This window comes from Pipistrellus hanaki (assembly GCF_964339955.1).
Source record: "Pipistrellus hanaki genome assembly, chromosome: 12".
NCBI lineage: Eukaryota > Metazoa > Chordata > Mammalia > Chiroptera > Vespertilionidae > Pipistrellus > Pipistrellus hanaki.
In genome coordinates, this window is record NC_140514.1 from 21,888,239 (window position 1) to 21,913,511 (window position 25,273).

The 25,273-nt window shown below is 48.6% G+C and overlaps 1 protein-coding gene and 1 long non-coding RNA gene across 2 annotated transcripts in view; one reads left to right on the forward strand and one right to left on the reverse strand.

Annotated features, from left to right (window-relative positions):
• Positions 1-9,717, reverse strand: part of LOC311631205 — a 65,644-nt gene extending 55,927 nt beyond the window's left edge. Inside the window, exon 1 of the long non-coding RNA XR_014796518.1 lies at positions 9,614-9,717. This is a non-coding gene — a long non-coding RNA (uncharacterized lncRNA). The remainder of the gene's footprint in view (positions 1-9,613) is intronic.
• Positions 9,718-21,028: 11,311 nt separating this feature from the next.
• Positions 21,029-24,982, forward strand: TMEM247 (transmembrane protein 247; the record flags this gene model as incomplete). The annotated part of the gene is made up of 2 exons (XM_084900956.1): positions 21,029-21,514; positions 24,794-24,982. Exons 1-2 carry the CDS (start codon positions 21,221-21,223, stop codon positions 24,980-24,982), a joined length of 483 nt encoding a protein of 160 aa, XP_084757082.1. The 5' UTR covers positions 21,029-21,220.
• Positions 24,983-25,273: the final 291 nt, after the last annotated feature.

Genomic DNA, 25,273 nt, shown 5'->3' on the forward strand with positions numbered 1-25,273 from the left:
ATCTTCCCCTTTCAATGTGATTCTAAATATTCGCTGATTGACAAAGAGAATTATGAAACTGGCAGGTTCCACTTAAAAGCTCCAAGGAAAACTAGAGCATTTCCTACCTAAAGTGTTAATATAAATTTTGAAACAAAAGTAAATCCTAAATAATCTTTTATGTACCCAGGCCCTTTCCTCCTCCACCCACCCCCAGTACCAAAAAGCTTACATTGAAAGCACGTTCCGGCCTTCCTAAAGCACAGGGTGAAACCCATTGCTGGAAGCTGTGGGCGGTCACTGATGGGTTTTCATGAGCCTAAGGATATCTAACCCTGATTGAAATGTGTCAATCAATAATCATTGGTGCCAATTCAATGCCAACGGGCCACACTCCTGTCCAATAACCAGCTCTGCTTCCAGGTGGGCTGCTTTGCACTTGGCACTGTACCAGCTTGCTCTGCTCTGGGATGGTCTGCTGCACCCTACATCAGCTGGATGGTTCAACTCCGCCAAGGGCACTCAGTCTTCATTCTTCTGTGGGAAGAGAAAGTTCACTCACCAAACCAGAGGTGGGCTGCTGGATTATATGAACGGCTGGCCTCATCCCTGGTCCCTGACTGGTCCATCTTCATGCAAATGAGGGCTCTGAATCCTCACAGTTTGATTGGCCCAAAAGGCACTGTTCTGACTGGTCTGAATAGAGGCGCTCTGATTGAATGGAGAAAGCCTCAACCCTATTGGTTGAAATAGAATTTCAGGAAACATTTATGAGCTGGCAGAAACACACTGCAGTGAGGCTGTTCAGCACAGAGACTTTCTTAAAAAGTGTAATTTGCATGAGCAGCCGGGTGTATAATGTTTGCTAGGCTCTGCCTTTTTTCTTCTTCTTCTTTTTTTCCAAGCCTCACTAGCCACCAGGAGCCCTTCATAGGTGTCCTTTTCTTCCCTCTCAGGATTCACAACAGCTAACTCTGTACCAGGCACAGTGCTTTACAGATTCACTCACTGAACTGTCATGATATCCCTCTAAAGCAGAGATTACGTTTAGCCCTGGTTTTACCAGCAAGGCCACCAAGGTTCACAGTCAGAAAGTGTGGAGCTGGGGCTCAAACCCAGGCCTCTTAATCCAGAGTCAGTGCCCTCAACCACTGTGCCATGTGCACCGTGATCCCTGCGTGGTTTTTGTTATTTGTTTTGTTTGCCTTGGCTTTCCAAGAGCTAGTATATTCCAGCAACAACATGGAGGAGGGTCTGCGAGAAGGCACAGTCAGGGAGGCCAGCTGGGAAAGGGCTGTTCCCATCCAAGTCATGGGCACCAGGGACATGAGCCAGGACTATGCTCATGGATGGAGTTGGAGAAAAAGAGGACAGATTTTAGAGGAAAGTTGGGAAAGGGAAGTACCCATTGGACTAGATGAGAGAGAAAGATGACACTAAGTTACTGTGAGGGGCTGGGTAGGAGCACTGGGGAGAATCGCTGGAAGCAAAGTGGAGAGAAGGGAAGGGTTGTATGTGGAGTGCCTGTGAAACAGTCAGTAAACAGCTGGGCATGTGGTCTGAAGCTTAGGTCAAGGAGAGGGGTTAAAAACTGGGGAGGCAAGACATTTACTATCACTTATAATTATATGAAAAGAATATCGTTAATATTGTTATTATTGTTAATCCCAATCAAAAACTAGCATAGCTAGTTTTTGGCTAAAGCTATAGTTTGGTGGGTTTTTTTTAAATATATTTGATTATATATATATATATATATATATATATATATATATATATATATATATTTTTTTTTTTTTTTTTTTTTTTTTTTTTACAGAGAGGAAGGGAGAGGGATAGTTAGAAACATCAATTGGAGAGAAACATTGATCAGCTGCCTCCTGCATACCTACCACTAGGGATGTGCCTGCAACCAAGGTACATGCCCTTGATCGGAATCAAACCTGGGACCCTTCAATCCACAGGCCGACACTCTATCCACAGAGCCAAACTAGTTAGGGTTATTTTTGGTTTTCATTTGCTAATTTTTACAGATCTAAGTCTCTGAGGGCTAATATGGAATCAAAGTGTGAACTAGAACTGCCTTTTACAATCACCCTCAAAGAGAAAACTTTGTAGCCCACTATATCAGGAAAACCAGCAAGTCCTCCTTATTCAGGAGAGCAAAACTGAGCATTCCCAAACCAACTGTGGCCAATGCCTGGGACCCAAGAGTTTCAAACATGGTACCTGCCTTGAGGGGGCTATCAACATCCCTCTGTCCCTCTATCAAATCTGCTAACCAGCAGCAGGTTACCAAGTAAAGGGCTTGGTCTGATATGTACTAATGAGTCCTGACATAGCTTTCATAATTTTGGATCTGGTCTTCCCTTGAAGTTGCCAGGTTCTAGAAACTTCGTTATTTCTTCTTTTATTCACCTGCATCATCAAAGGGATAATACATATAATCATTTTTCCATTGTTTGAGCAGAGCCCATTACAGTTGCTGAGAAGTGGTAATTGAGTTTATCAAATATAATTACCTCCACTCAACCCACCTTCTCCCCAGTTTGCCTCGCTCAATCAGAAAGAACCAACGCCACCTTCCACAAAGGACACTTGCCTATTTGAATGGCTTCCCAGGAGTCTTTGAGTGGCATATAATTACACTTAACTTAATTTTTCTGACATTAGTCCCCAAGGCTTTGATTCAAAGTCTGTATTATCCTGATATAAGGAAAATAAAGCTCCACCTCAAATTAAACATTTGCTTTTGTGTCCAGTTTGCTGTTCACTGCACAGCTGATCTTCTGGTTTCCAGCAGCCTCTTCTGGACTTTGCATCTTTTCCAGTTTCCTGTGTTTCCCCGTCCACGGTCAGGTCCCCAGGAGCCTGAGTGTCCCCAGGTTTCAGGGATACTTTAAGACCCCAAGGCCCCAGGGGATGGGAATCTACCATCTCTCTTATTTTCCATATGAGAGGCAAACCATCCTGACATTGCATGTAGGGGGTGGGGTGTTTATGTTGAAATACATATTCTTGAGGGGACATAAAGCTGTCAAAAATTTTGTTTCAAGTAATGTTCTCCAAAAAATCACAATCCGGCCAACTTTGCCAATGTTTATTAAGTACTTGCAACATGAGAGTACGCTATACCTGTCCCCGAGGACCTAACAATATTGTGAAAGAGACTGAAAAGGTTGGTAATAGCAGGAGGCCAGATGCAATACAGGCTGTTCTAGAGATACAAAAAATTATTCTGAGGAACTTCGGAAAGAAGAACTTATCAGGCTATTCCTCTTTAGCTTTGGGGTAAAACCCCCTCCCTCGTTGGTGGGAAACCAACCCCCGCATTGTCCTGACCCACCATTATCACTGTTCTTCAAGGACTGCCTGGATCTCCCTGACTTAGATTGAGGAGACCCACTGACTTCCTTTTCACCCAGTTCCCAGAATCATCTTGGGGGAACTTTGCCTTCATGTTAAATGATATCTAATGCCCCAGCCTCTAGGTCCTTAACACTTTCAGCCCTAGTGACCTTCACCTCTTCTCCACTTTGAAGTCTCACCTCAATACTCCACTCCCAGGTCACAGCCTCCGATTCCTCCAGCTCCCACTCAATCTCACCTTGACCTCTCTGAGCTCTTGCCTCTACCTGGTTCTTCATAGCCACCAGCACCTACTTCATTTCCTTCCTATCTAGCCAAGATCAGGCAGATTCAGTTCAGTTCAGTTCTCTTGAAAACCACCTCAGCGTTATCTGCTTGTCTTTCTATCATAACAATAGTTCATCCACCCCCAAACTCCTAAATCTGAACCTATCTAAAGATCCACCTCCTATACCAAAGTTGCCTCTAGGACTGCCATGCGGGGAGAGGGGGGAGGGGGGGCGGAAATCTCATCTCAATGGAGAATGGTGTCCCACAAATTTCCAGCATCAGTTACACCTCCATCACTCTCAGCAACTCCACGATTTCCCCCACTCCCCTCAGGGTCTCTTCTGACCTTTATGTTTTTCCACCTTCCCAGCTCAACTACCTTCTCTCTTAGGTGACCAGGGTTCTTATTTTACAGAAATATGAAGTCTCTCAACTTCCTGCCCTTTCATCACCACTGCATCTGCTCTTCACATTGCCCCTCCTCAAAGGAAAGGACAAGCTAGATATGCAGATGTATCCAATATCATCGACTCCCTCAAGGCTATGGCTCCATCAGCACCAATTTCTCTCCCGTGATGGTCAACCTATGAATTCCCACTGCATTCTTCACTTCTTCCTGTAAACAAGCTCCTGCCTCTTCGTTTAAAAAATATTCCCCTTGAACCCATCCTCCGCCTTCCCCCACATGGTAAGAATAGTACCCTCCTTCTATAGCCAGGCTTATCATGTACAGTTTCCACCTCCACCATCTCACCTCCAATCCACTCCCCAACGCAGATAATCTGGTTTCCACACCTCCGTGCCACTGAAAATGCCTACTCCACATCTATACTTAGGTGTCTAATGGACAGCTCAGACTCAACATGTCCAAAACTAAACTTCTGGTTTCTGAACCCAGACCTTCTTCACCCATAATTCTTGCCAACTCACTGGAGGGCAATGCCCTCCTTCCAGTTGCTCATGCTAAGAAATTCAAAGTAATCCTTTTCTTCTTTCCTTCAGACCTCATAGCCCAATCCAATCAGGAATTCTGTTGGATCTACCATCAGAATGTATCCAGAATTTGACATTTCTGACCATGTCCAGTGCTATCATCCTGACTTAAGATACACCATCTCTTGCCTGGATTACAACAGCAGGTCTCCCTGGCCTTCCTATACTCTCTTAGCAATGCAGTAGCCAGAATACCCCTTTTATTTTATTTTTTAAATATATTTTATTGATTTTTTTTTTACAGAGAGGAAGATAGAGGGATAGAGAGTTAGAAACATCGATGAGAGAGAGTGGGGATGTGCCCACAATCAAGGTACATGTGTCCTTGACCAGAATCAAACCTGGGACCTTTCAGTCTGCAGGCTGATGCTCTATCCACTGAGCCTAAGTTATACAATGTTGTTCCTCGGCTAGATCACTCCCCCCTCTTACCCTCCACACCCGATCTATCACCTTGTGATCAACCCCACTGCCATCTCCTAGTCACCTCTCACGTGCTGCCATCACAGGCTGCTCACAGTCTTTGTGCCTCTAACCTTCCCGCTCCAGCCCACCTCTGCATGGTCTCCGTGTGTTCACTCAGCCAGGCCGAAACCCCTTCCCCACACAGAGCAGGAATGCCGGGCCCCTCCTATAGATCCCACTCCCCAATCTGACAATCCTGAGCACATGCTTCAGGCTGCCCTGACAGTGCCAGGCCTGCTCAGGTCTCTGAGGCTTCGTGCGTGCTTTTCTCTCTCTGCCGGTAAAGCCCTACCCCTGCCTATCTGCCTTTAGCTGTCTTGTTTTTTAAAGCTCAGGCAAACATAACATCTTCCTTGTCTGATTCCCTCCAGGGAACCCACAGCATTCCCCTCATTCTCCGGCCCTGTTTTGTACATACCTCCACCATGGCAATTATATTGTAGTCTTGTAATTATAATAACCATCCCTATTCACCTTCCATGATGGCTCTGGGGATCAAACGATAATGGGGGGGAGGGCCTGATAAACTGTAAAGCCTCAAATAGATGTTAGCCACCCAGGGAGGAAGGAGCCAATAGTGAGAAATGCAAGAAAACTGAGAATTACAATACAATACAATACAATGAGATGATCACTATCATGCAGCTCTAGATGTGGAAATTAAGGCTCAGAGAACTTCAAGCTTCAACGGGGAGCAAAAGGCCTCGATCTAAGCATCTGGTATATCAGGAGTTATCAGTCAGGGTTCAAGTACAGGAAACAGAATCTACTCTTATTTGTTAAACAAAAATTCTGGAATGGCGACTTCTGCATAGTTGCCAGGAAATGCACTTCTAGTTCTTAGCATCGAATTAGCCCAGATTCCTGAGAAGTGATATCCAGAAGAGAGATTATGTCTTCTCTCAGTCGATACATAGCCATGTTTGATTGCCATCTAAGATACAAAGCAAACAGTCAACATAGGAAGGCCCGGGTCAGGCTGGAAAACACAGTTCTGTAACTTCGGTACTTACAGAACGGACCACAGAAAGAGCAGAAGAGGACAGAGGCTGGGCCATCAGCAATGCCGATCAGAACCCTGACGCCCAAGTTGCCCACCAGGGGCCCTGCCACCTCTGCCCAATCAGGATGGCAGAGAATCAAAGTCCAACACACAGAATCATGGAAATCAAGAGCACGCTGCCCAAACTCCAGTTCCAGGACCGGGGAGGCACTGCCCATGTGCAGTGACCCCCCACGCAGCTAATGCTACACGCCGCCAGCTGCCAGCGAGAGCTGGTGCAGCGTGCCAACCCCCTTCATGTCCGCTGCCAGATGTTTCATGAGTGCAACTAGTGGTGGAAACTAATCCTAGAACCCTAGGGACTCGGGGAGCTGGGAAATGCCATTTTTAGCTGTCCAGCCTCTCGGGCACAGGAAGACACAAAGAAGGAGTTTGAAATGGATGCCAAGGGCCAGCCCAGGGCACCCAGCCCACAGCACAGAGAGAGAATTGCATGAAGATCCTCTCGGGGGACATGGAATCGGGGGCCTCACCTGTCCCCATATCTGCCTTCAGAGTCTGGTCCTGGGTCAGCTGCTTTCAAACTGTGCTCCCCAGAGCCTGCGGGTGCCCTGTGTCCCTCTTACACCTCAGCCAGAGTCTCCCCTGTGCTGCCTTCCACAAGAAATCCCCTTTGGGACAGCGTTGAATTGCTCTTAAAATGTTTGAAATGTAGTCTTTGACTACCTCTAATACAACTTACTACTTGTGACAGCCAGCTGTGGGGAGGAGCCAGGCTCTGAACCACGTGAGGTTTGACACTGGCCCCCGAGACCAGAATTCTGTTCCCCTGGTCAAGTCTGATTCACAGCTTTTGAGGGGCCCAAGAGAGTGGATTGTGGCAGTGGCTTTTTCCAGATGACAAAGTGTGTGTATCTTTCCCTGCCATTGCCCACAGAACCCAGGTAAGTCCAGGCTGGGATGGGGACACAGAATAAGCTGTAGAGCAGCAGGGTACAAAAGGAGCTAGACGGCCCTCCAGCCGGGACTCTTGTTTTGCAGGTGAGAACTCTGAGGTCTGGAGGAAGAAGGGGCTGGTTAACCACAGAGCTGGGCCCTCCCTCCCCACCCAGCTCCTTGTGGGCACTTGTGCCTCTTCTCCTGCCGGTTCTACGCTTACGCCATGTCTTGCCTGCACCGGCAACTCCCTTAGAATTAAAATGCACACCTCACAATGCCGGCAGCGTTCCCCTGTGGGCTGCTGAGCATTTGCTAGAGAGTTGTGAGTCCATAAGCTACAGCAAATATGTGTCTCCATCAAGCATATCGGCAGTTGCCTGCGAGTTCCTGAATGGAGGAATTAAAGGCTTCCTGTTACCCTGTGTTTTTCCCAGAAAATGGCCTGCCACCTTCGTTGTTCCTCTCCCTGTTCTTAGACAGAACTCTGGGTCTTGACTCCCCAGACAGAGCCTGCCCAATGTGGCTAAGCTTTCTCCCCGTCCAACAAGAGCAGCTGAGGCCTGGCCTTGCAGGGAGAGGATCGCCAGCCGCTGCTGAGGTGAAGCCCAGACAGAGCCAGGCATCGTTCTGCCTCGGTCAAGGTCAAATCTCATCAACGTTCCTAAGAAATAAGGTTCGAGTATGAAGAGCGTCTGTGGAGGAGTCCTATCACCTGTGGGCTTCCGCTCTCCTCCTCACCTGTTCCTGCTTGTATTTGGCCAAATGAACCCAGTCACCTCACGTGGAATCCCCTTCAAGCTGAACCTTCTGCCTTCAACGACCCGCGGTAGCACCATCCTCCTAGTCTCTGAGGCCTGCCCTCAGTTCGGTCCTGTGGATTCTTCCGCATAATGGCATGGATCTCTGTCCCCAGGTCGCCGTCTGGGTCTCCCACACCTGTGTCTCTGACCCAGAACTTCCAGCGTCTCCTAAGTGGGCCTCCTCCCCTTGGTCTCTCCAGCCCTCTCCCACACACAAACAGTCGCACTAGTCTTCCCCCACTGCTCTGTACGTGGTCCCTGCTCATAAACGTGCAATGTTCCCCAAAGGAATGAGCCGGCCTTGAGGACACTCCATAGTTGGACCTCACACCAATTTCCAGATTCATATCCCGATTAGGAACACACTTGCACGTGTACACGTACGTACACACACACACACACACACACACACACACACACACGGCTTTTGACTAAGCCAGAATGATGTACCCACTATTCCTAGCAAATGTCCCATGAATTCCTGTCATTGTGCCATCATCCCCACCTGGCACCCCTCCCCCATAATGTGCACCTGCCTAAACCCCTCTCATCCTCTTGACCTTCCCTTCCTCCTTCACCTCCCAGGCCCACGGAGAGCCCTATCCATCTTGGACACATACCCTGTTTGTCAACTCAACCATTTATCCCAGTGGTAGGCAAAATCATTAGTCAAAAGAGCCAAATGTCAACATTTCAATGATTGAAATTACTTTTGAGAGCCAAACGTTTTAAACTTAAACTTCTTCTAACGCCACTTCTTCAAAACAGACTCGCCCAGGCCGCGGTATTTTGTGGAAGAGCCACACTCAAGGGGACAAAGAGCCTCATGTGGCAGTTTGCTGACCTCTGATCTATATGAATGTGGCCTCCAGACAACTGGCAAGTTAGACTTTTCAAAGGTTATTATCCCAGTTTGCAGGAGCAGAAACTGTGCCTAAAGAGCTAAAAAAAAACAAAAACAAAACAAAACTAAAACAAAAAAAAACCACCTCCATCTCCCAGTTTGCAGTGTCAGCAGAACTAGTCCTGGGCTCCAGCCCAGCCAGCCTGCTCTCACTCCCCAGGGCAGAGGTCCCAGGGTGCTGGAAGGGGGAGGGAATAAGGGCAATGCGATGTCACTCACGCTCCAAAGACCCTGAGGAGAAGCAGTGAGTCATGGGCAGCTCCCCAGTCAACCAGAAAAAAATAGGCCAAGCTCCTGGTTAAGGAAACATCCAGCCCAGCACCTACCACGGGATCAGCCAGACCTGGGCAGAGGTGGCCGCTTCGTGTAAACAGCCCCGCTGCTACCTGGTAGAAACACCAGGGGGCAGTGTTTCCGGCTCCCTGGGAGGGCGGAGGAAGCCAGCTGCCATCTTTGCATACTTCTATGTTATCACATTGACTTTGGGGAGTTCGACGCCCTCTGTCAGCCTGAGTAGGAAAACACAGCAGCTAGACCTTCCAAACAGGGGCGCCTTTGTCCGCAGCTGACACCCTGGCCCGGAGCCCGGCGCGGCTTCAGGGGAGGATTTAGGTCAGAGAGGAGATGGGGGTGGCAGTGGCTGCAGCCTTCAAATCTGTTTTAGCACAGGGTTCGGGAGATGTTTCCCGCTCCCCACTCACACTTGTGCCCCTGGGGCAGGGGGGAGGGGGCAGCTGAGCTGGCCTTGCCTTTGTAACACAGCTGACCTTCTGGAGAAAGAAGAAAAACACCTCTTTGGCAACTTCCCATCATCCTGGAAAGTCCCTAGGCCATTTTGTTAGGCCAATCACCTCCTTCCAGACGGCGCAAGCCAGCAAAGTCTTCACTTACCTCTTCGGAGTGTGCAGACTTGTGCAGAGAGGGGCGGCGCGGGAGAAGCTTCCGACAGGAGAAGGGGCCAAAGGACTGGGGGTGATTTTCAAGGCAAATACGCTTCAAGAGACAAAAAAAAGGATGTCGACCCGAATCACTTAAAGTCTGAGGGCTGTGTCAGCTCTGTTCTAAGTTCATTCCCACATGTTTCAAAAACAGGAAAGCGGGGTCATAAGGAGCAACCTCTTCCCGGCCTGTTGCCACATTGTCCCTTTAAACACCCTTTCCAAAAGGCTGCTCCTCAAGCGACCAGCCAGAGAACCGGCCGAAGGCCAGTTCTTAACATCCACGCGCCTTTATAGGGTTAGCTAATAGGTTTCAGGTTTGTGCATTTCTTAGGAGAGGGGTCACCTGCAAGGGCCTGGCTGCAGCGCGATGCTTACCTACTGGCCTCGCGCGCCATCTTGTGGAAAAATGCGGTACTGCGTCCAAAGAGAGGCTTCTCTTCCAGAGACTTCTAGAGCAAACTTGAAAAAAAAATTGGGGCGAGGGGGGAGGGGAGCGATTACTCTTAAATGCCAAGAAACCAGAACAAGCACACCTCAGAGATACTGCAGGTTCCATTCCAGAGCACAGCAATAAAGAAAGTCTCACCATCAAGTGAGTCGTCATCTTTTTGCTGGTGGAGGGTCAGTCTTGCCTTCAATTTGTAAAACACGCCACATCTGTGAAGCTCAATAGAGCCAAGCTCAATAAACGTGCTATACCTGTAATAAGATTCCTTTCCTACAGCAAAGATGTATGCTATGTAGTTTTTAATCATTTCCAATGTGTCTTGCATCACTCTTCACTCGAAAAAAGCATGTACTTGAGCACCTACTATGTGTCAGATATCCTGCTGAATCCTGGAGTAGCAATGAATCAAGCAGTACTGCCCCACCCTCCGTGTTCCCCAAAAGCTAAATTTATAAAATAAAATAAAAAAATAAAAAAAGAAGCCTGAAGTCCAGAGGTCCAGAAACACATAAGCCAACAGTACATTTTTTTAAAATATATTTTATTGATTTTTTTTTTACAAAGAGGGAGAGTGATAGAGAGTTAGAAACATCCATGAGAGAGAAACATCGATCAGCTGCCTCTTGCACACCCCCAGTGCCCGCAACCAAGGCACATGCCCTTGACCGGAATCAAACCTGGGACCTTTCAGTCCGCAGGCCGATGCTCTATCCACTGAGCCAAACCGGTTTTGGCGCCAATAGTACATTTCTATGTGTAGTGCTCAGAAGGATGTGCCACGTACTCTGAAGCCCCAAAGAGGAAGTCTGCTTGGGGAAGGAAGGAGAAATGGTCCCTGGGCATAGAGAAGGTGGCCTTTGGCTGGTGGTAACCAGCCACAACAGGAGGGCAGAGAAGCTTCGATTAAGTCTTGTTGAATGGAAAACTCTTACCACTTCCCTCTCACTCCATAGTGGTCAGCAGCACTGTCAGTAAAACTCTCATCACTGGGGCCCTGAAGGGCATCCTGGGAAGGGGAAGAGGTGAGAGGTTATGGGATCTTCTGGAAGATGATGTGGGGGCTGCCTGAAGGCCATTGGCTCAGTCTGTGGCTACGGGACAGTAAGTGCTGGGGCCAAGAGAAGGTAAGATGCTAGACTTTGGAGTTAAAGAAACCTGGATCTCCGTTTTGCTATGCCACAGCTGTGTGGCTGGGACAAATCACGTAACCTCTCTGAGCTGCAGTTTTTTCACCATAGATCAAGGTGATAGTCACAACCACTCCTGGGGGGGAGGGGGATGTGGGGGGGGCAGGAAAGGAAGCAATGCATGCAGAGCCCTGCCCGAGGCCTCACACAGAGCCGCTCCATACGTGACTGGCTGTGGTGGTATCAGGGTGTGAGGCCAGGGTCCCAGTGTGGCTCTTCTGTGGAGCCGTGTATTCATTCACTGTTCCCAGAGGCTCCCCACACCCCACACGTGTCTTCAAAATGGGGTTATCACACCCTGCATGGAACACACTTACCCTAAAACATTAGTTGTTTATCTGAACTCGACGGCAGCTGGTCCCCCTGTAATTTTAGCCGCCACCCCTGGCATCCCTAATTACAATCCCAGGTTGGAGGCGTAGCCCAAGGAGCTGATGATTTGGGGCTGCCGTGGAAGCCTCTCGAAGACACAGGGAACTCGGGAACTTCTGCAAGTCAGAGCTTCCTTTTCACTCGCCCTCCCCCTGATAATGGTCCCAGTACCACTCTGGCAGGGGCCCTGGGAGTTCCGTAGGAAGCCAGTTTCAGGGCAGCAAGCACCGAGCATGCAGGGGGAAATAATTCTGATCAAGTAAAGCTGGGAAACTGCACTAAACTAAGGTGACCAGATCGTCCAGGTGTTGGCAGGACAGTCCTGATTTCTAAAAATTTTTCCCGCGTCCCGAGGCATTTTAACAAAGTCCCGATTTTTGGAAAGAATCTTTCCGATGTTCCCAATCTTTCCAAAAATCGGGACTTCTTTAAAAACGCTGCGCGCCACAGGAAAAATTGTTAGAAATCAGGACTGTCCCGCCAACACCTGGACGATCTGGTCACCTTACACTAAACTCAAGTGCAGGGTTCCTTCGCTGCCAGACTTCGCAGGCCTTTAACCTGCTGGTGTGACTTGGGGGTTCCAGCAGTGGGGTCATGGTGCATGGAGCTTCCCAAACTGGCCTGGAAACGAGCTTCATGTGCATCCCCTAGGGCTGGCTTTGGAGAAATGACACCTGGAAACAAAGCCACATCCCAAACGCCATAAACTGCAGGCGCTCACCCAGTCCCGGTCAGAGTGAGCCATTCTTGACCCGATGCTTAGCCTCTTGGCCAAGTAATGACAGCACGGCCATGGCTCATCTGTGGGTTTTGTTTTGTTTTTGTTTTTTAATACATTTTATTGATTTTTTTTTTTTACAGAGGAAGGGAGAGGGATAGAGAGTTAGAAACATCGATGAGAGAGAAACATCGATCAGCTGCCTCCTGCACACCTCCTACCAGGGATGTGTCTGCAACCAAGGTACACATGCCCTTGACTGGAATCGAATCCGGGACCCTTGAGTCCACAGGCCAACACTCTATCCACTGAGCCAAACCGGTTAGGGCCATCCGTGGGTTTTTAAGGAAGGTCCCACGCTCAGTGCCTGGGTATTTATTGTCTTGTGGAGCAATGAGGGGTTCGGAGAAGCTTTCCCCAAACTCCCACCCTCTCTCCCATCATTCTGCTTCTGCACCTAAAATGCCATCATTTGGGTGCAGAGGCTTTCACAGCAGTCCCAATGCCAATATGCCGGGAAGAGCGGCTTTGTTGAGGCACGTGGTAGGACTCAGTAGGTGGGATCTCTCTCGGGTATCAGCTCCAGCGGCAGCCTTGTGTTCCTGGCAGGAAGTTACTCGGAGACCCAGCGCAGGTGCACATGCTGCGGGAAGGAGCAGGCCTGGCCACTGGAGAGGAGTAGGGCCCTGCCGGGCAGGCAGAGAAGACAAGCTCAGCTCTCTCAGAATTTACCAAGCTCAGGTCTTACATGGAATCTTATACAAAGCTAAACCCAAGCCTGAATGACAGCCCCCTGAAAGATGAAATAGAGAAGGGCCAGAGACAGGCTTTATTGAAGAGAAGAGTACCACTGCCTGCTGTTTCCAGAGAGAGGGGCAGAAGAGAACGAGGGCTGGGGTACAACCCCTTTTTAAGGGGATGATAGGGGGCTTGGCTTAGGGCACTCAGCACATGCTGATTGGTGGTTTCATGTAAGGTCTATGATTAGGGACTTAGGAATGGGGGCTTAGGGTATTTGGCAGGTGCTGATTAGTGGTTCAGTGCTCAGGAATGTCTGGCTGCAGGTGGGGTTTACATCTGTCCATCAACTGAAGAGAGGATCCATCACCCCCCACATACAGCTAGAGGCCTTAATCCTTTCCCATAGGTTCGGCCGCCCCCTGGAGCCTCCATCTGTCCAGGGCCTCTAGTTCCCTGTGTGACTGCATAGCAATTACAGGCCCAGGTCAGACTCGGGGCCAGGCCTGCTCTAACCTGGGCCCCAATTCTAGTAACTGAACCCACCTGCTACCCCAGTTCCAAGACCTGAGTGCTTACTCTTGTCCCCCTACCTGATTTCCAACCCCCCCCCCAACTTTTTAAATCCTCACTCAAGGATATGTTTATTGATTTTTAGAGAGGGAGATGAGAGAGAGAGAGAGAGAGAGAGAGAGAGAGAGAGAGAGAGAGAGAGAAACAGGTTGTTGAGAACCATCGCCTAAGGCCATCGGAAAACACAGATATTTACATTACAATTCGTTAAAATTAGCAAAATTGCAGTTATGAAGTAGCAACGGAAATAATTTTATGGTTGGGGGCCACCACAACATGAGGAGCTGTATTAAAGGGCCTCGGCCTTAGAAAGGCTGAGAACCCCAGCTTTAAATAGTGAAGCTCCCACATCCATCACCCGACTTCCCAAAGTTGAGTTGAACTTACAAGACTGATTGACACCCAGCTCTGTGGGAATTCGTCTCCTGCCAAGTCACCCACGTTGAAGCAGAGGGATCAAACGAGGAGCGTGCTTAGGAAGTGGAGTCTCCGGTTCTGCTTGGGGTAAAGACAGACGGTGTAGCTCCTTCACTCTCTGGTCTGCCTGCCTATGTCTCACTCACTGGCCAGAAAGGAGGCACAGCCTGGCCAGGGCCACTGGCTAAGCCAGCCCTTTGCTGGCACCTGCTGGGAGCAAGGCAGTGTGCTCCGGGCTCACCCAGCCTCTGCTCCAGGGGGAGTGATGCGACAAGCGTCATAGCATTTCAATACCAAGCAGCCTGAGACACAAAGCACTCAGTTTCACGGGGAGCGGTAACTGGCTGGGTCCTGAAGACTGAGGGGTTTTCCTCAGGTGGAGATCAAGGAGAGAGTGTTTGTAGGCTGAGGAAACTGCCAGCAAACAGCCAGCAAGGCAGGCAAACTGAGTTGCAATCAGGGAACATCAGAAAGTAGTCCTTCTTGCTCCAGGTAGGCTACATGGTCCACAAAGGTAAGAACGGCATATGTTGATCCTTGGTTTTCCCTCGGTGCCTAGCACAGGGTCATGAATCTGGAACCCTATGAGTGGCTAGTAAGTACTAGTATTATCTGTGCCATTACAGGGGTGGGGAGTGAGTCTCAGAGAGACAAAAGCACCTGGCACAGGAAGAGGAGACTGAAGCACCCAAGTCCCCGTGTTCAGTCCCTTCCTGCTTGAATACTGAGAGTGGTTTCTGTTTTGTTGGCTGAACTCTGGCTGATACAGGAGGAGGAGACTCAAGATGCTCAGAGGATTAGTTGGGGAAATCCCCCCAAGGAGGTAGGGATGAGTTGTTTGGGGACACACCCTCTTCCCCCAGCAGGGCAGGGATGTGTGTGAAGGCAAATATGTGAATGTTGAATCAGTTGGGGTTAGGGAATGGTGGGGATAGGGCAATTTGAAGTAATTACACAGTAATTCCAACTGGGAAGGTACACTCTAAAGAATGATTAACTACTAATAGGAATTGGCTACTACTAGGTGTACCAGTTAATAATATGGATTTTTTTTTTCAATAGATGGAGTTACGCATATGTTGATATATGTATGCTATTTTGTTGATTGATTTTGAGAATCCCAAAGGCACAAAATCATGGGTTGACCCAGGTCAACCACCAACATGGACTGCAAGGCCAAATTGCTTCAGAAAGAAGACAATGCTCTGTGTTTGGTGGCATCAGGAAGGTGTGGTGCATTATGAGCTTCTAAAACCAAGTGAAACCGTTAATACTGATTGATACCGACAAGAAATAATCCATTTGAACCACAATTTGATTGTAGCAGGACCAGATTGGTCCAGAAGACACAGCAAAGTAAGTTTGCTCCATGATGATGCACCATCACACACTTCAAAACCAGTTAAAGACACGTTAAAAGATCTTGCCTGGGAAGTATTGCTTTGGATAAATTCTCAAAAAGCAGGACAGTCTCCCAGGGCAACGGGGCAGGTGCAGGGCAGGTGCGGTGAAAGAAAATTGAATTCCTGGCGTGCACCTGCCGTGCCAGGTACCCAGGCATTGCCTCTCTGCTGCAAACCCACCCTTCCTTGCCCTGCTCCTGATACTCCAGCGGAACACTTATCAACATTTCTTTGTCAGTCCGCGATGCTAAACTTGGTCAGTAGAGGGCGGTGGAGAGACACTGCAGAAGGAAGGGCCTCGTTCAGGCTCTGGCCCACCTTCCTGTCTCCCACTCCATCCACGGCATTGCAATGCCTGACCAGCACACCTCGTGGCACTCACCTCCCATGAGTCCCAGCGCACCTTAGGGGCAGCTTCTCGAGTTTCCCACCAGAGGTTCTCGCCAGTAACTTTCTGGCAAGCTAGCGATGGATGTTACTTTGAAGAAAGCACTTTTGATGTTTCTCTTGAAAATATTCTATTTTCTTTGATTACAAAATCCGCTTTATTAACCAGTAAAGGTCAATCCACATTTTTAACCTGTACCAGTTAATAATTCAGATACCGGTTTATAATGCCAATTGAACATTTATTGGTTAATAATGCGGATTTTGTAATCAAAGAAAACATGATGATTTCAAAAGAAACATCAAAATTGCTTTATTCAAAGTAATGTCCATCACTAGCTACACATTTTTTCCATCTTTCAGCTAATTTGTGGATACCGACACAATAGAACTTTCCTTGTTTTGAGGCAGACCATTCAGAGACCCAATTTTCCACTTCTTCCATAGATTTTTGAAGTACTGCTCAGAAAGCGTGTATGCCATCGATAGGGAAAAGTGGTAATCTGAAGGAACAAGGTCTGATGAATACAGCGGGTGGGTTAATACTTCCCAGGCAAGATTTTTTAACGTGTCTTTAACTGGTTTTGAAGTGTGTGATGGTGCATCATCATGGAGCAAACTTACTTTGCTGTGTCTTCTGAACCAATCTGGTCCTGCTACAATCAAATTGTGGTTCAAATGGATTATTTCTTGTCGGTATCAATCAGTATTAACGGTTTCACTTGGTTTTAGAAGCTCATAATGCACCACACCTTCCTGATGCCACCAAACACAGAGCATTGTCTTCTTTCTGAAGCAATTTGGCCTTGCAGTCCATGTTGGTGGTTGACCTGGGTCAACCCATGATTTTGTGCCTTTGGGATTCTCAAAATCAATCAACAAAATAGCATACATATATCAACATATGCGTAACTCCATCAATTGAAAAAAAAAATCCGTATTATTAACTGGTACACCTAGTAGTAGCCAATTCCTATTAGTAGTTAATCATTCTTTAGACTCTAAAGTTTAGAGCGTACCTTCCCAGTTGGAATTACTGTGTAATTACTTCAAATTGCCCTATCCCCACCATTCCCTAACCCCAACTGATTCAACATTCACATACTTGCCTTCACACACATCCCTGCCCTGCTGGGGGAAGAGGGTGTGTCCTCAAACAACTCATCCCTACCTCCTTGGGGGGATTTCCCCAACTAATCCTCTGAGCATCTTGAGTCTCCTCCTCCTGTATCAGCCAGAGTTCAGCCAACAAAACAGAAACCACTCTCAGTATTCAAGCAGGAAGGGACTGAACACGGGGACTTGGGTGCTTCAGTCTCCTCTTCCTGTGCCAGGTGCTTTTGTCTCTCTGAGACTCACTCCCCACCCCTGTAATGGCACAGATAATACTAGTACTTACTAGCCACTCATAGGGTTCCTCAAAAATTATGTAAAATAACCTATGAAAAATTCCCGGTGCCTGGTACATGGTGAGTGCCCAATGAAGGTAAGCTAGTAGTAGTGTATCTATAATAATCTCCTAATTGTTCCAGCACATCTGACCTGAAGTGCCCCAAAATCACAACAGTCTGAGGCCTGGGCAGCCGGGAAGAGAAGAGGAGATTTTATCCCTGAAGAAAAACTACCCTAGGCTGGTAGGGGCCACGGGAGGGGAGATGATGTGTAGGTTGGATGTGGCTCAGTGGCTCCAAGATGCCCCTCCTGTCCTCAACCAGAACAAGTTCTGCATCCTAAACGTCCATCATTCATACTGAGCAGAGCTCTCGCTTCCAGACGCCTTTGTAAAAGTCTAATTACAAATGTAACATATGCACATTTAAAAAAAACCCAAAGGGTACAAAATGCTATAGTTAATAATGCCCCCCACTCCAAACCCCCAACACCTCAGCTCTCCCACTGCGAGACAGCCATGAACCACTCTTTTGTAGGCACATACACACGTATGACATGTTTGCACATCCCAATACATATGGGAGCACTCATTTTGCTTTTCCACTAAGTAGTCTGTTTTGGAGAGCGCTCCTCCTTTGCACTGATGCCTCTGCCTATTTGGATTTTTTCTTTAAGCTTATTCTTTTTAAAATCTGCGTACTATTCTTGCTATGGGCACAGTACTAATTAACCAGATCCTTCCTGGCAGAAAGTCCAATTTCCCCCAGTCTTTTGCTGTTATAAACAGTGTTGTACATACCACTTGCTTTCATTTTTTTTTTGAAGTAGAAAATCATCTCACCTCTTAGAGTTGGAGCCCCTAAAAAAAAACATCTTCATGGTCTGGTATTAAAAAATGAAAATAAAAACCTGCATTCCAGTCCTGGTTCGGCCGCTAACATCCTTTGCGCTCAGACACCGATCACTTCCTCCCTCTTATGACTCAGGTTCCCTGCTTGCCAGGCAGCAATAATTGTACCTGCTTCAAATTACCTCACAAGGGCATTCTGAGACTCAATGAGATCATGTACATGAAAGCTTGTGAGCTCTGTGTGAATATGCAGGTCTCCCTCTGGGTATTTGCCAAAGCTGTGATTGACATGTGGCTCTTTGAATGTGCCCATAATCATCAACATGGTGCCCGCTGCACCCAATGCCCCTTCTAAGGGAAACTGACCCCACACACACACACACACCTCTGGCTCACAGACAACCCCAGGCTGCTGCACCCCACACTGTATGCCCCTGTCTTCCCATCTTTCCACCTCTCCGTGGCTGAGTGACCGGGCTAGGCACTTGCCCAATCATTCAACTGCCCAGTGGCCAGAATGAAATACTTTGCCCAAATAGAGACCATCCAGGTCGTTCTTGCCCTTGGAAAAGTCCACCAGGAACCAGAGAGTTAGGACAAACAACACAGAGAGTGGCCACGAGGCACTGTGAAAAGCTGAAGTTACAAATATGCTGGAATGGGGAGGAGGCAGAGATCCCAGGCACCCTGAGGCTAGGAGGTAGGGAAATGTCAGGAAGGGTGACAGTGAGAGGTGAGAGGATACACTGCAGCAGCAACACCAGAATCAGCCACACCATAACCATGACGGGGCATATGAAGGTGCACCAGCCCTGGCTGCTGAACCCAGCACAGTCCCCAGCCCCCTGAGTCCCTGTCCTGACTCTACTGTTCTCTCATGTGGCCTTACTTCACATCCCTTCCTCTGGGCTCCATGGAGGAAGGGGGGACCCTTTCCATGCTGCCAGGAGCGCCATATCACCCAAGGCTTATGAGACCACGGCCAGCGGGCCGCATACTCTAGGGTGGCCATCCTCTAATTCTTTGAGGGCCTCCAAAGAAAAAAAGGTGGGGGCGGGGGAGAGCTATATTGGTGTTATCTGCCTGACTGCTTGAGCTGAATATTGGTCTGCTCCTGGCCCTGGACTGGGACTTATCCCAGCAGCATTCTTAGTCACTAGGCCTTTGCACTCAGACTGGCTTTCCTGGACCTCCCACTTGCAGATAGCAGCTCATGCCACTTCTCAGCCTCCAGAATTACATAATCCAATTCCTTATAATAAAGCACATGTATAACACACACACACACACACACACACACACACACACACACACACCCCTATCCATCCTACTGGTTGTTTCTCTGGAGAATCCTGACTCACACAAAGGCCCTCTTCTTGGTTTATAGATGGCATCTTCTCCCTTATTTTCATGTCCTCTGCCTCTGTGTATGTCTGGGCCCACATTTCCTCTTCCTATAAGGACATCAGTCATAGTGGATTAGAACCTACCCTATGACCTTATTTAACTTAATCACCTCTCTAACAACCCTAACTCCAAATAAGATCACATTATCAAGTACTGGGGGTGAAGACTTCCATATATGAATTGAGAATTGGGGGGGGGGGTGCATAATTCAGCCCACAACGGGGTTTGTGGCACTAACTGGCCCCGTGGGAGCAGATTTCAAATGATGGAATTCTGGATTTCAAGGGGTGGAACTCTAGTTTTCAAAGCAGCTCCTAAGAGTGGCCAAGGCCCACCCTGCAGTTCTTTTATTTTTTATTTTATTTTTTTATTTTATTGATTTTTCATAGAGAGAAAGGGAGAGGATAGATAGTTAGAAACATCGATGAGAGAGTATCATCGACCAGCTGCCTCTTCCATACTCCCTGCTGGGGATGTGCCCGAAACCAACGTGCATGCCCTTGACCGGAATCGAACCTGGGACCTTTCATTCCGCAGACCGATGCTCTATCCACTGAGCCAAACCGGTTTCGGCCCTGCAGTTCTTAATAATGGCACCTCAAAAATGTGACACCCTCTACCAAAGGGGCCCTAGCAACTGGTGGAATGTGAGTTATTATGAGGACAAGGGATTGTGATGGTGGCCAGGCTGTAGAATCTGGTGAGGCCAAATGTGAGCCCCTCAAAAAGATGTCCTTTGGTCCCAAGTGGCAACATTGTGGATTTTAGGATGACAACGGACGCCAGGGAGCTGATGGAAGCCCGGGGGGCTGGAGAAAGCTGTCCAACCTTCCCCAAGGCGGTGCCTGATGACCCCATGTTCGAAGGGAAGTTCAGGGCTGCTTTGGTAAGGAGGGTGCCTCCTCTCCCTGCTCCGCCCAGACCCCCGGAGGGAGGGACAGGACTGTGGGGAGATGTGATAGGAGCTGAGTGCTATGAGATTCCAGAGAGCTGCTAAGAAGAGCAGGTGGTGGGCACCCCATCCCCACAACTGGCATCCAGATATAACCGGGGTCCAGAGAGCCCTTCACAAAACTGTGAAGCCACTTGAAGTTGACAGGTCTTTCCCATATACCTCCCCATTTGGGGCCCTGTCTTCCCTCCGTGTAAGGGATCCAGCTAGCTCCTTCATGGCCCTTTGGTTGGTCCCCATATATTTAGGTCCTCTCAACACAGACCCTGGGTTTCTTCCTCCCACTGTAGCCCCAGAGGACTGGGTGTCTAGATCTTCTCAAGGATAAGTGGAGTAGGAGATGGGGAAGTTACCTCCAAAGTGACATAGCTAAGAAATTACCAGGAAGAGAGAGAGCATTTTGCCTCAGCTCCCCAGCATCCCTTTCAATTCTAGGGTTTCATTCCTTTGTGTCAGCGTGCCCTCTTCATCTTAGCTCAGGTCCTGATAATCCCATGTAAGTGCATGTCTAGTAAGAACTCGGTCTAGATCTTTACAACTCCCAGCAAGCTCTCTTCCAAACACTGCAGTCCACGGTGGCCGGGGGCTCTGGGGGTGCCCTGAATTGGGAGAAGGGGGCAGCTCCATACTGATGCCTCACTATCCCTCTACCTCCCCCTTCCCTACCTCAGGAGGCAGAGTGCCCTAAGCCAGACTCCTCCTCTGACTACATGGAGGAGATGGAAACTTGTGAAGACAAAGGCTGCTCAGGGTCACCCATCTCGCTGTCCTCCAAGACTGGCTCCACCACCAAAGGCCAGGCGGGCGACGGACCTGAATTCTTCTCAGAGCAGCCCATGACCCTGGGGAACTCAGGCGTTGAGCTCAGTGCTGAGATGGAGTTGGAGAAGGTGCGCATGGAGTTTGAGCTCACGCGGCTCAAGTACCTGCACCAGGAGAACGAGCGGCAGCGGCAGCACGAGGAGGTGATGGAGCAGCTGCAGCAGCAGGCACGGCCCCGCCTGGTAAGCGACAGGAACGTGGAGGGAGCTTTGCAGGTCTCGCCAGAAGACCAGGGGCTGACTCCAGGGGTGAGGGAGCCTCCATCCCTGAAGCCCACCCTACCTGCTTCAGAGCCGCACCCTGCCCTGGGTCCAGAGCTGGGAGCTCACTGCTTCAGAGTTTCCATGTTCAACTGAGAGTTGACCCTGGAAGAGCCTCCACCTGCCGATGGTTTTCCTTCTCAGGGAAAAGTCTTCAACATTTCCTCCTGGGCTGGAATTACACCACTCTTTGTTTCTCCCTGCATATCCCTCTCTCTCTCTCTCTCTCTCTCTCTCTCTCTCTCTCTCTCTCTCTCTCTCTCTCTCTTTTTTAATATATTTTATTGATTTTATGCAGAAAGAAAGAGAGAGGGATAGAGAGTTATAAAAATCAATGAGAGAGAATCATCGATCAACTGCCTCTTGCATACCCCTCCTGAGGATGTGCCCACAACCAAGGTACATGCCCTTGACCGGAATTGAACCTAGGAACTTTCTGTCTGCAGGCTGATGCTCTATCCACTGAGCCAGATGCAGGTTTCAGCCCTGCATCTCTTTTAAGAGACCCAGTGCTTAAGCTAGGCCCAGAACCCCCGCTGAGTCTGGCCAGTGGAGTTTGATAAAATCACCACCTCCCCATGATCAGGGCTGTATTCGCTCTGTTGGATCACTCTGCCTTATTGTCAAGTAAAACGTAGACATCTTTGGCAAGAAATGGACCATTCTCCCCTAATCTATACCAAATGGGAATGAGAACGCCTACTTGTGATTAAATGGGATGTGAAGTGTTTAGCACAGTGACTGGGCCAGAATTAACACTAAGTAATGAAAGATGTTATTGTTTAAAGAAGTCTCTTCTGGCCTTTAAGATCAGACAGTGAAATTCCTGGCTCCATCGCATATAAACTGCGTAACATTGGGCAAGTTGCTCATTGTCTTGGAGCCTGGGTTTGCACATCCATAAGGCAGGACCTACCTCATAGGCTCATTGTGAGGATTAAATGAGAGAATGCACGGAAGGTGCGTTGCCATGAGCCTAGCGCATTAGGTAAGCACTCAATAAAGGTTAGCTATTACCATTTTTATGCACTCATGCAACTCACTTCCTGACCCAAATGCAACATTCATCATTTTTTCAGCTTTATTGGAATATAATGTATGAGCTATGCTTCCCAGCTCTGAGTCATCCTCAGTTCTGAGAAACTTGCCTTTTGCCTTTATTCAAGTCATTGCTATAACTGTTAGGAGGGTATGATCTAAAGAAAACACCATCAAAACATCTCCCTGCATGTTCCATTAATCACCACCCATGTGCTACATTTCATCCAGCTCACATTTCTCTGCTTTGTCCAAAACACTGCCTTGAGACACACTTGTCAGATGGTTTCCTGGAATCATGATATTACACTACCTGTAGCATTTCCCCAATATGTAGTTTTTAAGAAAATGGAGTTGGTTTTGCATGATTTGTTCTCAAAGAATACATGCTGACTTCTTAGCAATTATAATTTTTTTTTTCTTGCTCACAAAATACCTCCTTCATCGTACACTGAATGTGTTTGGCTGAGCCAGGTCAAGCTAATTGAGTGGAGATTTCCAGAATGCATCCCCCCCCCCCCCACACTTTTTTTTTTAATCTGGAAAATAGTTGCCTATTTCTAAGATTCTGGCACATTTCCTGATGTTTTTGACATCTCACAAACAATTCCCATTTTAAACCTGTTATATTCTCAGTATCCTGGGATAAAATTTGTTATAAGTTGGAGCCCAAAACTATTGAAAGCAGGTATGTATGGAACTATGCCTTTGTTCAATGTCTCCTCCCAGCCATATTTATTTTCCCTTTTCCCTTTGAAGACCTTTCTCCTTGCCAGATGAGATTGAAACCTTTGGTGCGGAGTCCTAATCTGCTTCCTGACCTCTACTCAAAAGATAAACCATTGAAAGTGTTTTAAAAGTCCAAAAGGTTTCACAAATGCATGCTTTGTTATCAAAATCATACATCTCACCCAGCAGCCTTTCAGACTGAAAACGCATGCAGACCACAAAAGGTGGCAGAGGGTAAGCCCGTGGGTCCAGAGCCATAGGGAGTCTGCAGGGGAGCATTAGACCTGCCAGCCCTCCCATCCTGCTAAATCACAGGCTCCCTCCTCTGGGCTCCAGCACTCTTGCCACTCATTCTAGAGTAGGCATCACGGAGTCATTTTCTTCCCCCTCCGTTTGCTTCCGTTGCCCTCACAGTTTATGTAGTGATTTCAGCAACGCTGTGTCAAATCCCAGTCTCTAGCAATAGTTTACAGAAGCGTTTTATGGAAAGGTGGAAAACTGACTTGATATTTCAACTTCCTCCCCGCTCTCTCTGTTCTGGGTGGATGGGATACATTCCATTGCCTTGCAAACTACCTCTGTGGGTATGTTTCTCCCAAGTTTAGGGAACCGCGGTCCCTGCCCTCTGCCTGCTTACAAAAAACGCGGCATGGTTTTAAAAGACATTTTAAAGAATAAAGCATGGGTGGTATCTTAACTGCAGATCAAAATATCACCTTCCTTATATGTTGGTGTTTTCTGCAGTTAAAGTGGGCTCTGTCAACCTCAAGTATATAGATTCCAGAAAAGAACAACACACAGGCAGGGTCAGCCAGACAACTTCAGTAGCTTTCCTTGGGCCTAAGATTCTCAGGGTTGAGAGAAGTAAGTCCCCACCGCCCATTTCCCACCACCTGTCCACAGGAAGACCAAAGCCTGGGCTGAAGGACCACAGACTGGTCCTATGGGCCATGAGCCAGGACCCAGAGAGTCAGAATCAGTCATTTGTGCCCAGGGGACGCCTCGCATTGTGCTACTGCGCAGAAAACAAACGGTTAAGTGTCCTGGGAAAACTGTCAGAGGACACGCTGGGACCCGGCCTCCAGATCTAGGGTCTCAGAGGCCCAGGAGACTGCCTACCTGTGTGACCCAGAGGCAGCATGAGACAGAGAGGGAAGGCCTGAGTCCGGAGGGATGAGAGCAGCCTCGGGAAGCGAAGGCCCACCAATGCCCTCTCTGTGCCAGTGGCCTTGCTAGGAATTTATTCCTTGCCTCTGTCTCCTGGGAACCCCATGAGGTGGGCACTTTTACTTCTCTCCGGTGACCACAACGACCTGCTGGAGGTCCCATTCAGGAAGGCGCGAGAGCAGGATGGCAGCCCAGCTCTGCCTGGCAGGCACCCAGGCCCCCGTTTTGCCAGCTCCACTCTCTTCTTCCCCCCTCCTCCCCCCACAGTTCTCAGGAAGCTTCCAGGACCTCCTGCACCCCCAGAACCAGTTTGCCATGTTCCTGTACTGCTTCATCTTCATCCACATCATCTACGTCACCAAGGAGATGATCTTCTTCCTCTTCTCCAAGCACTACCTGTTCTGCATCGCGGCCATCCTGCTCTGTTTGATTAAAACGCTGTGGTCATACTTCTAAGTGCCTTTGTTCTCTCCATCACTGAGCGCCTCCGCGCTCGCGTGAACAGGACATGGTCCGCGTCAGCCCGAACCACCCTGCCTCCTCCCTCCTTCCCCAGCACCTCCTGCCCCAACACGCTGCCTCCTGGCAATCAGAGCTCGCTGTTAGAAATCACCCCTGGCTGTCAGCCTTCCACACCTGAGTATGAGTGACATGTCCAGGCCTTGCCCTCGGCCCAAGTTCTCACGAAGGATAGTGATGCTCAATCTGCTCAGGGGGCAAGTTCACACGTTAGCAGGTTAGGGGCGC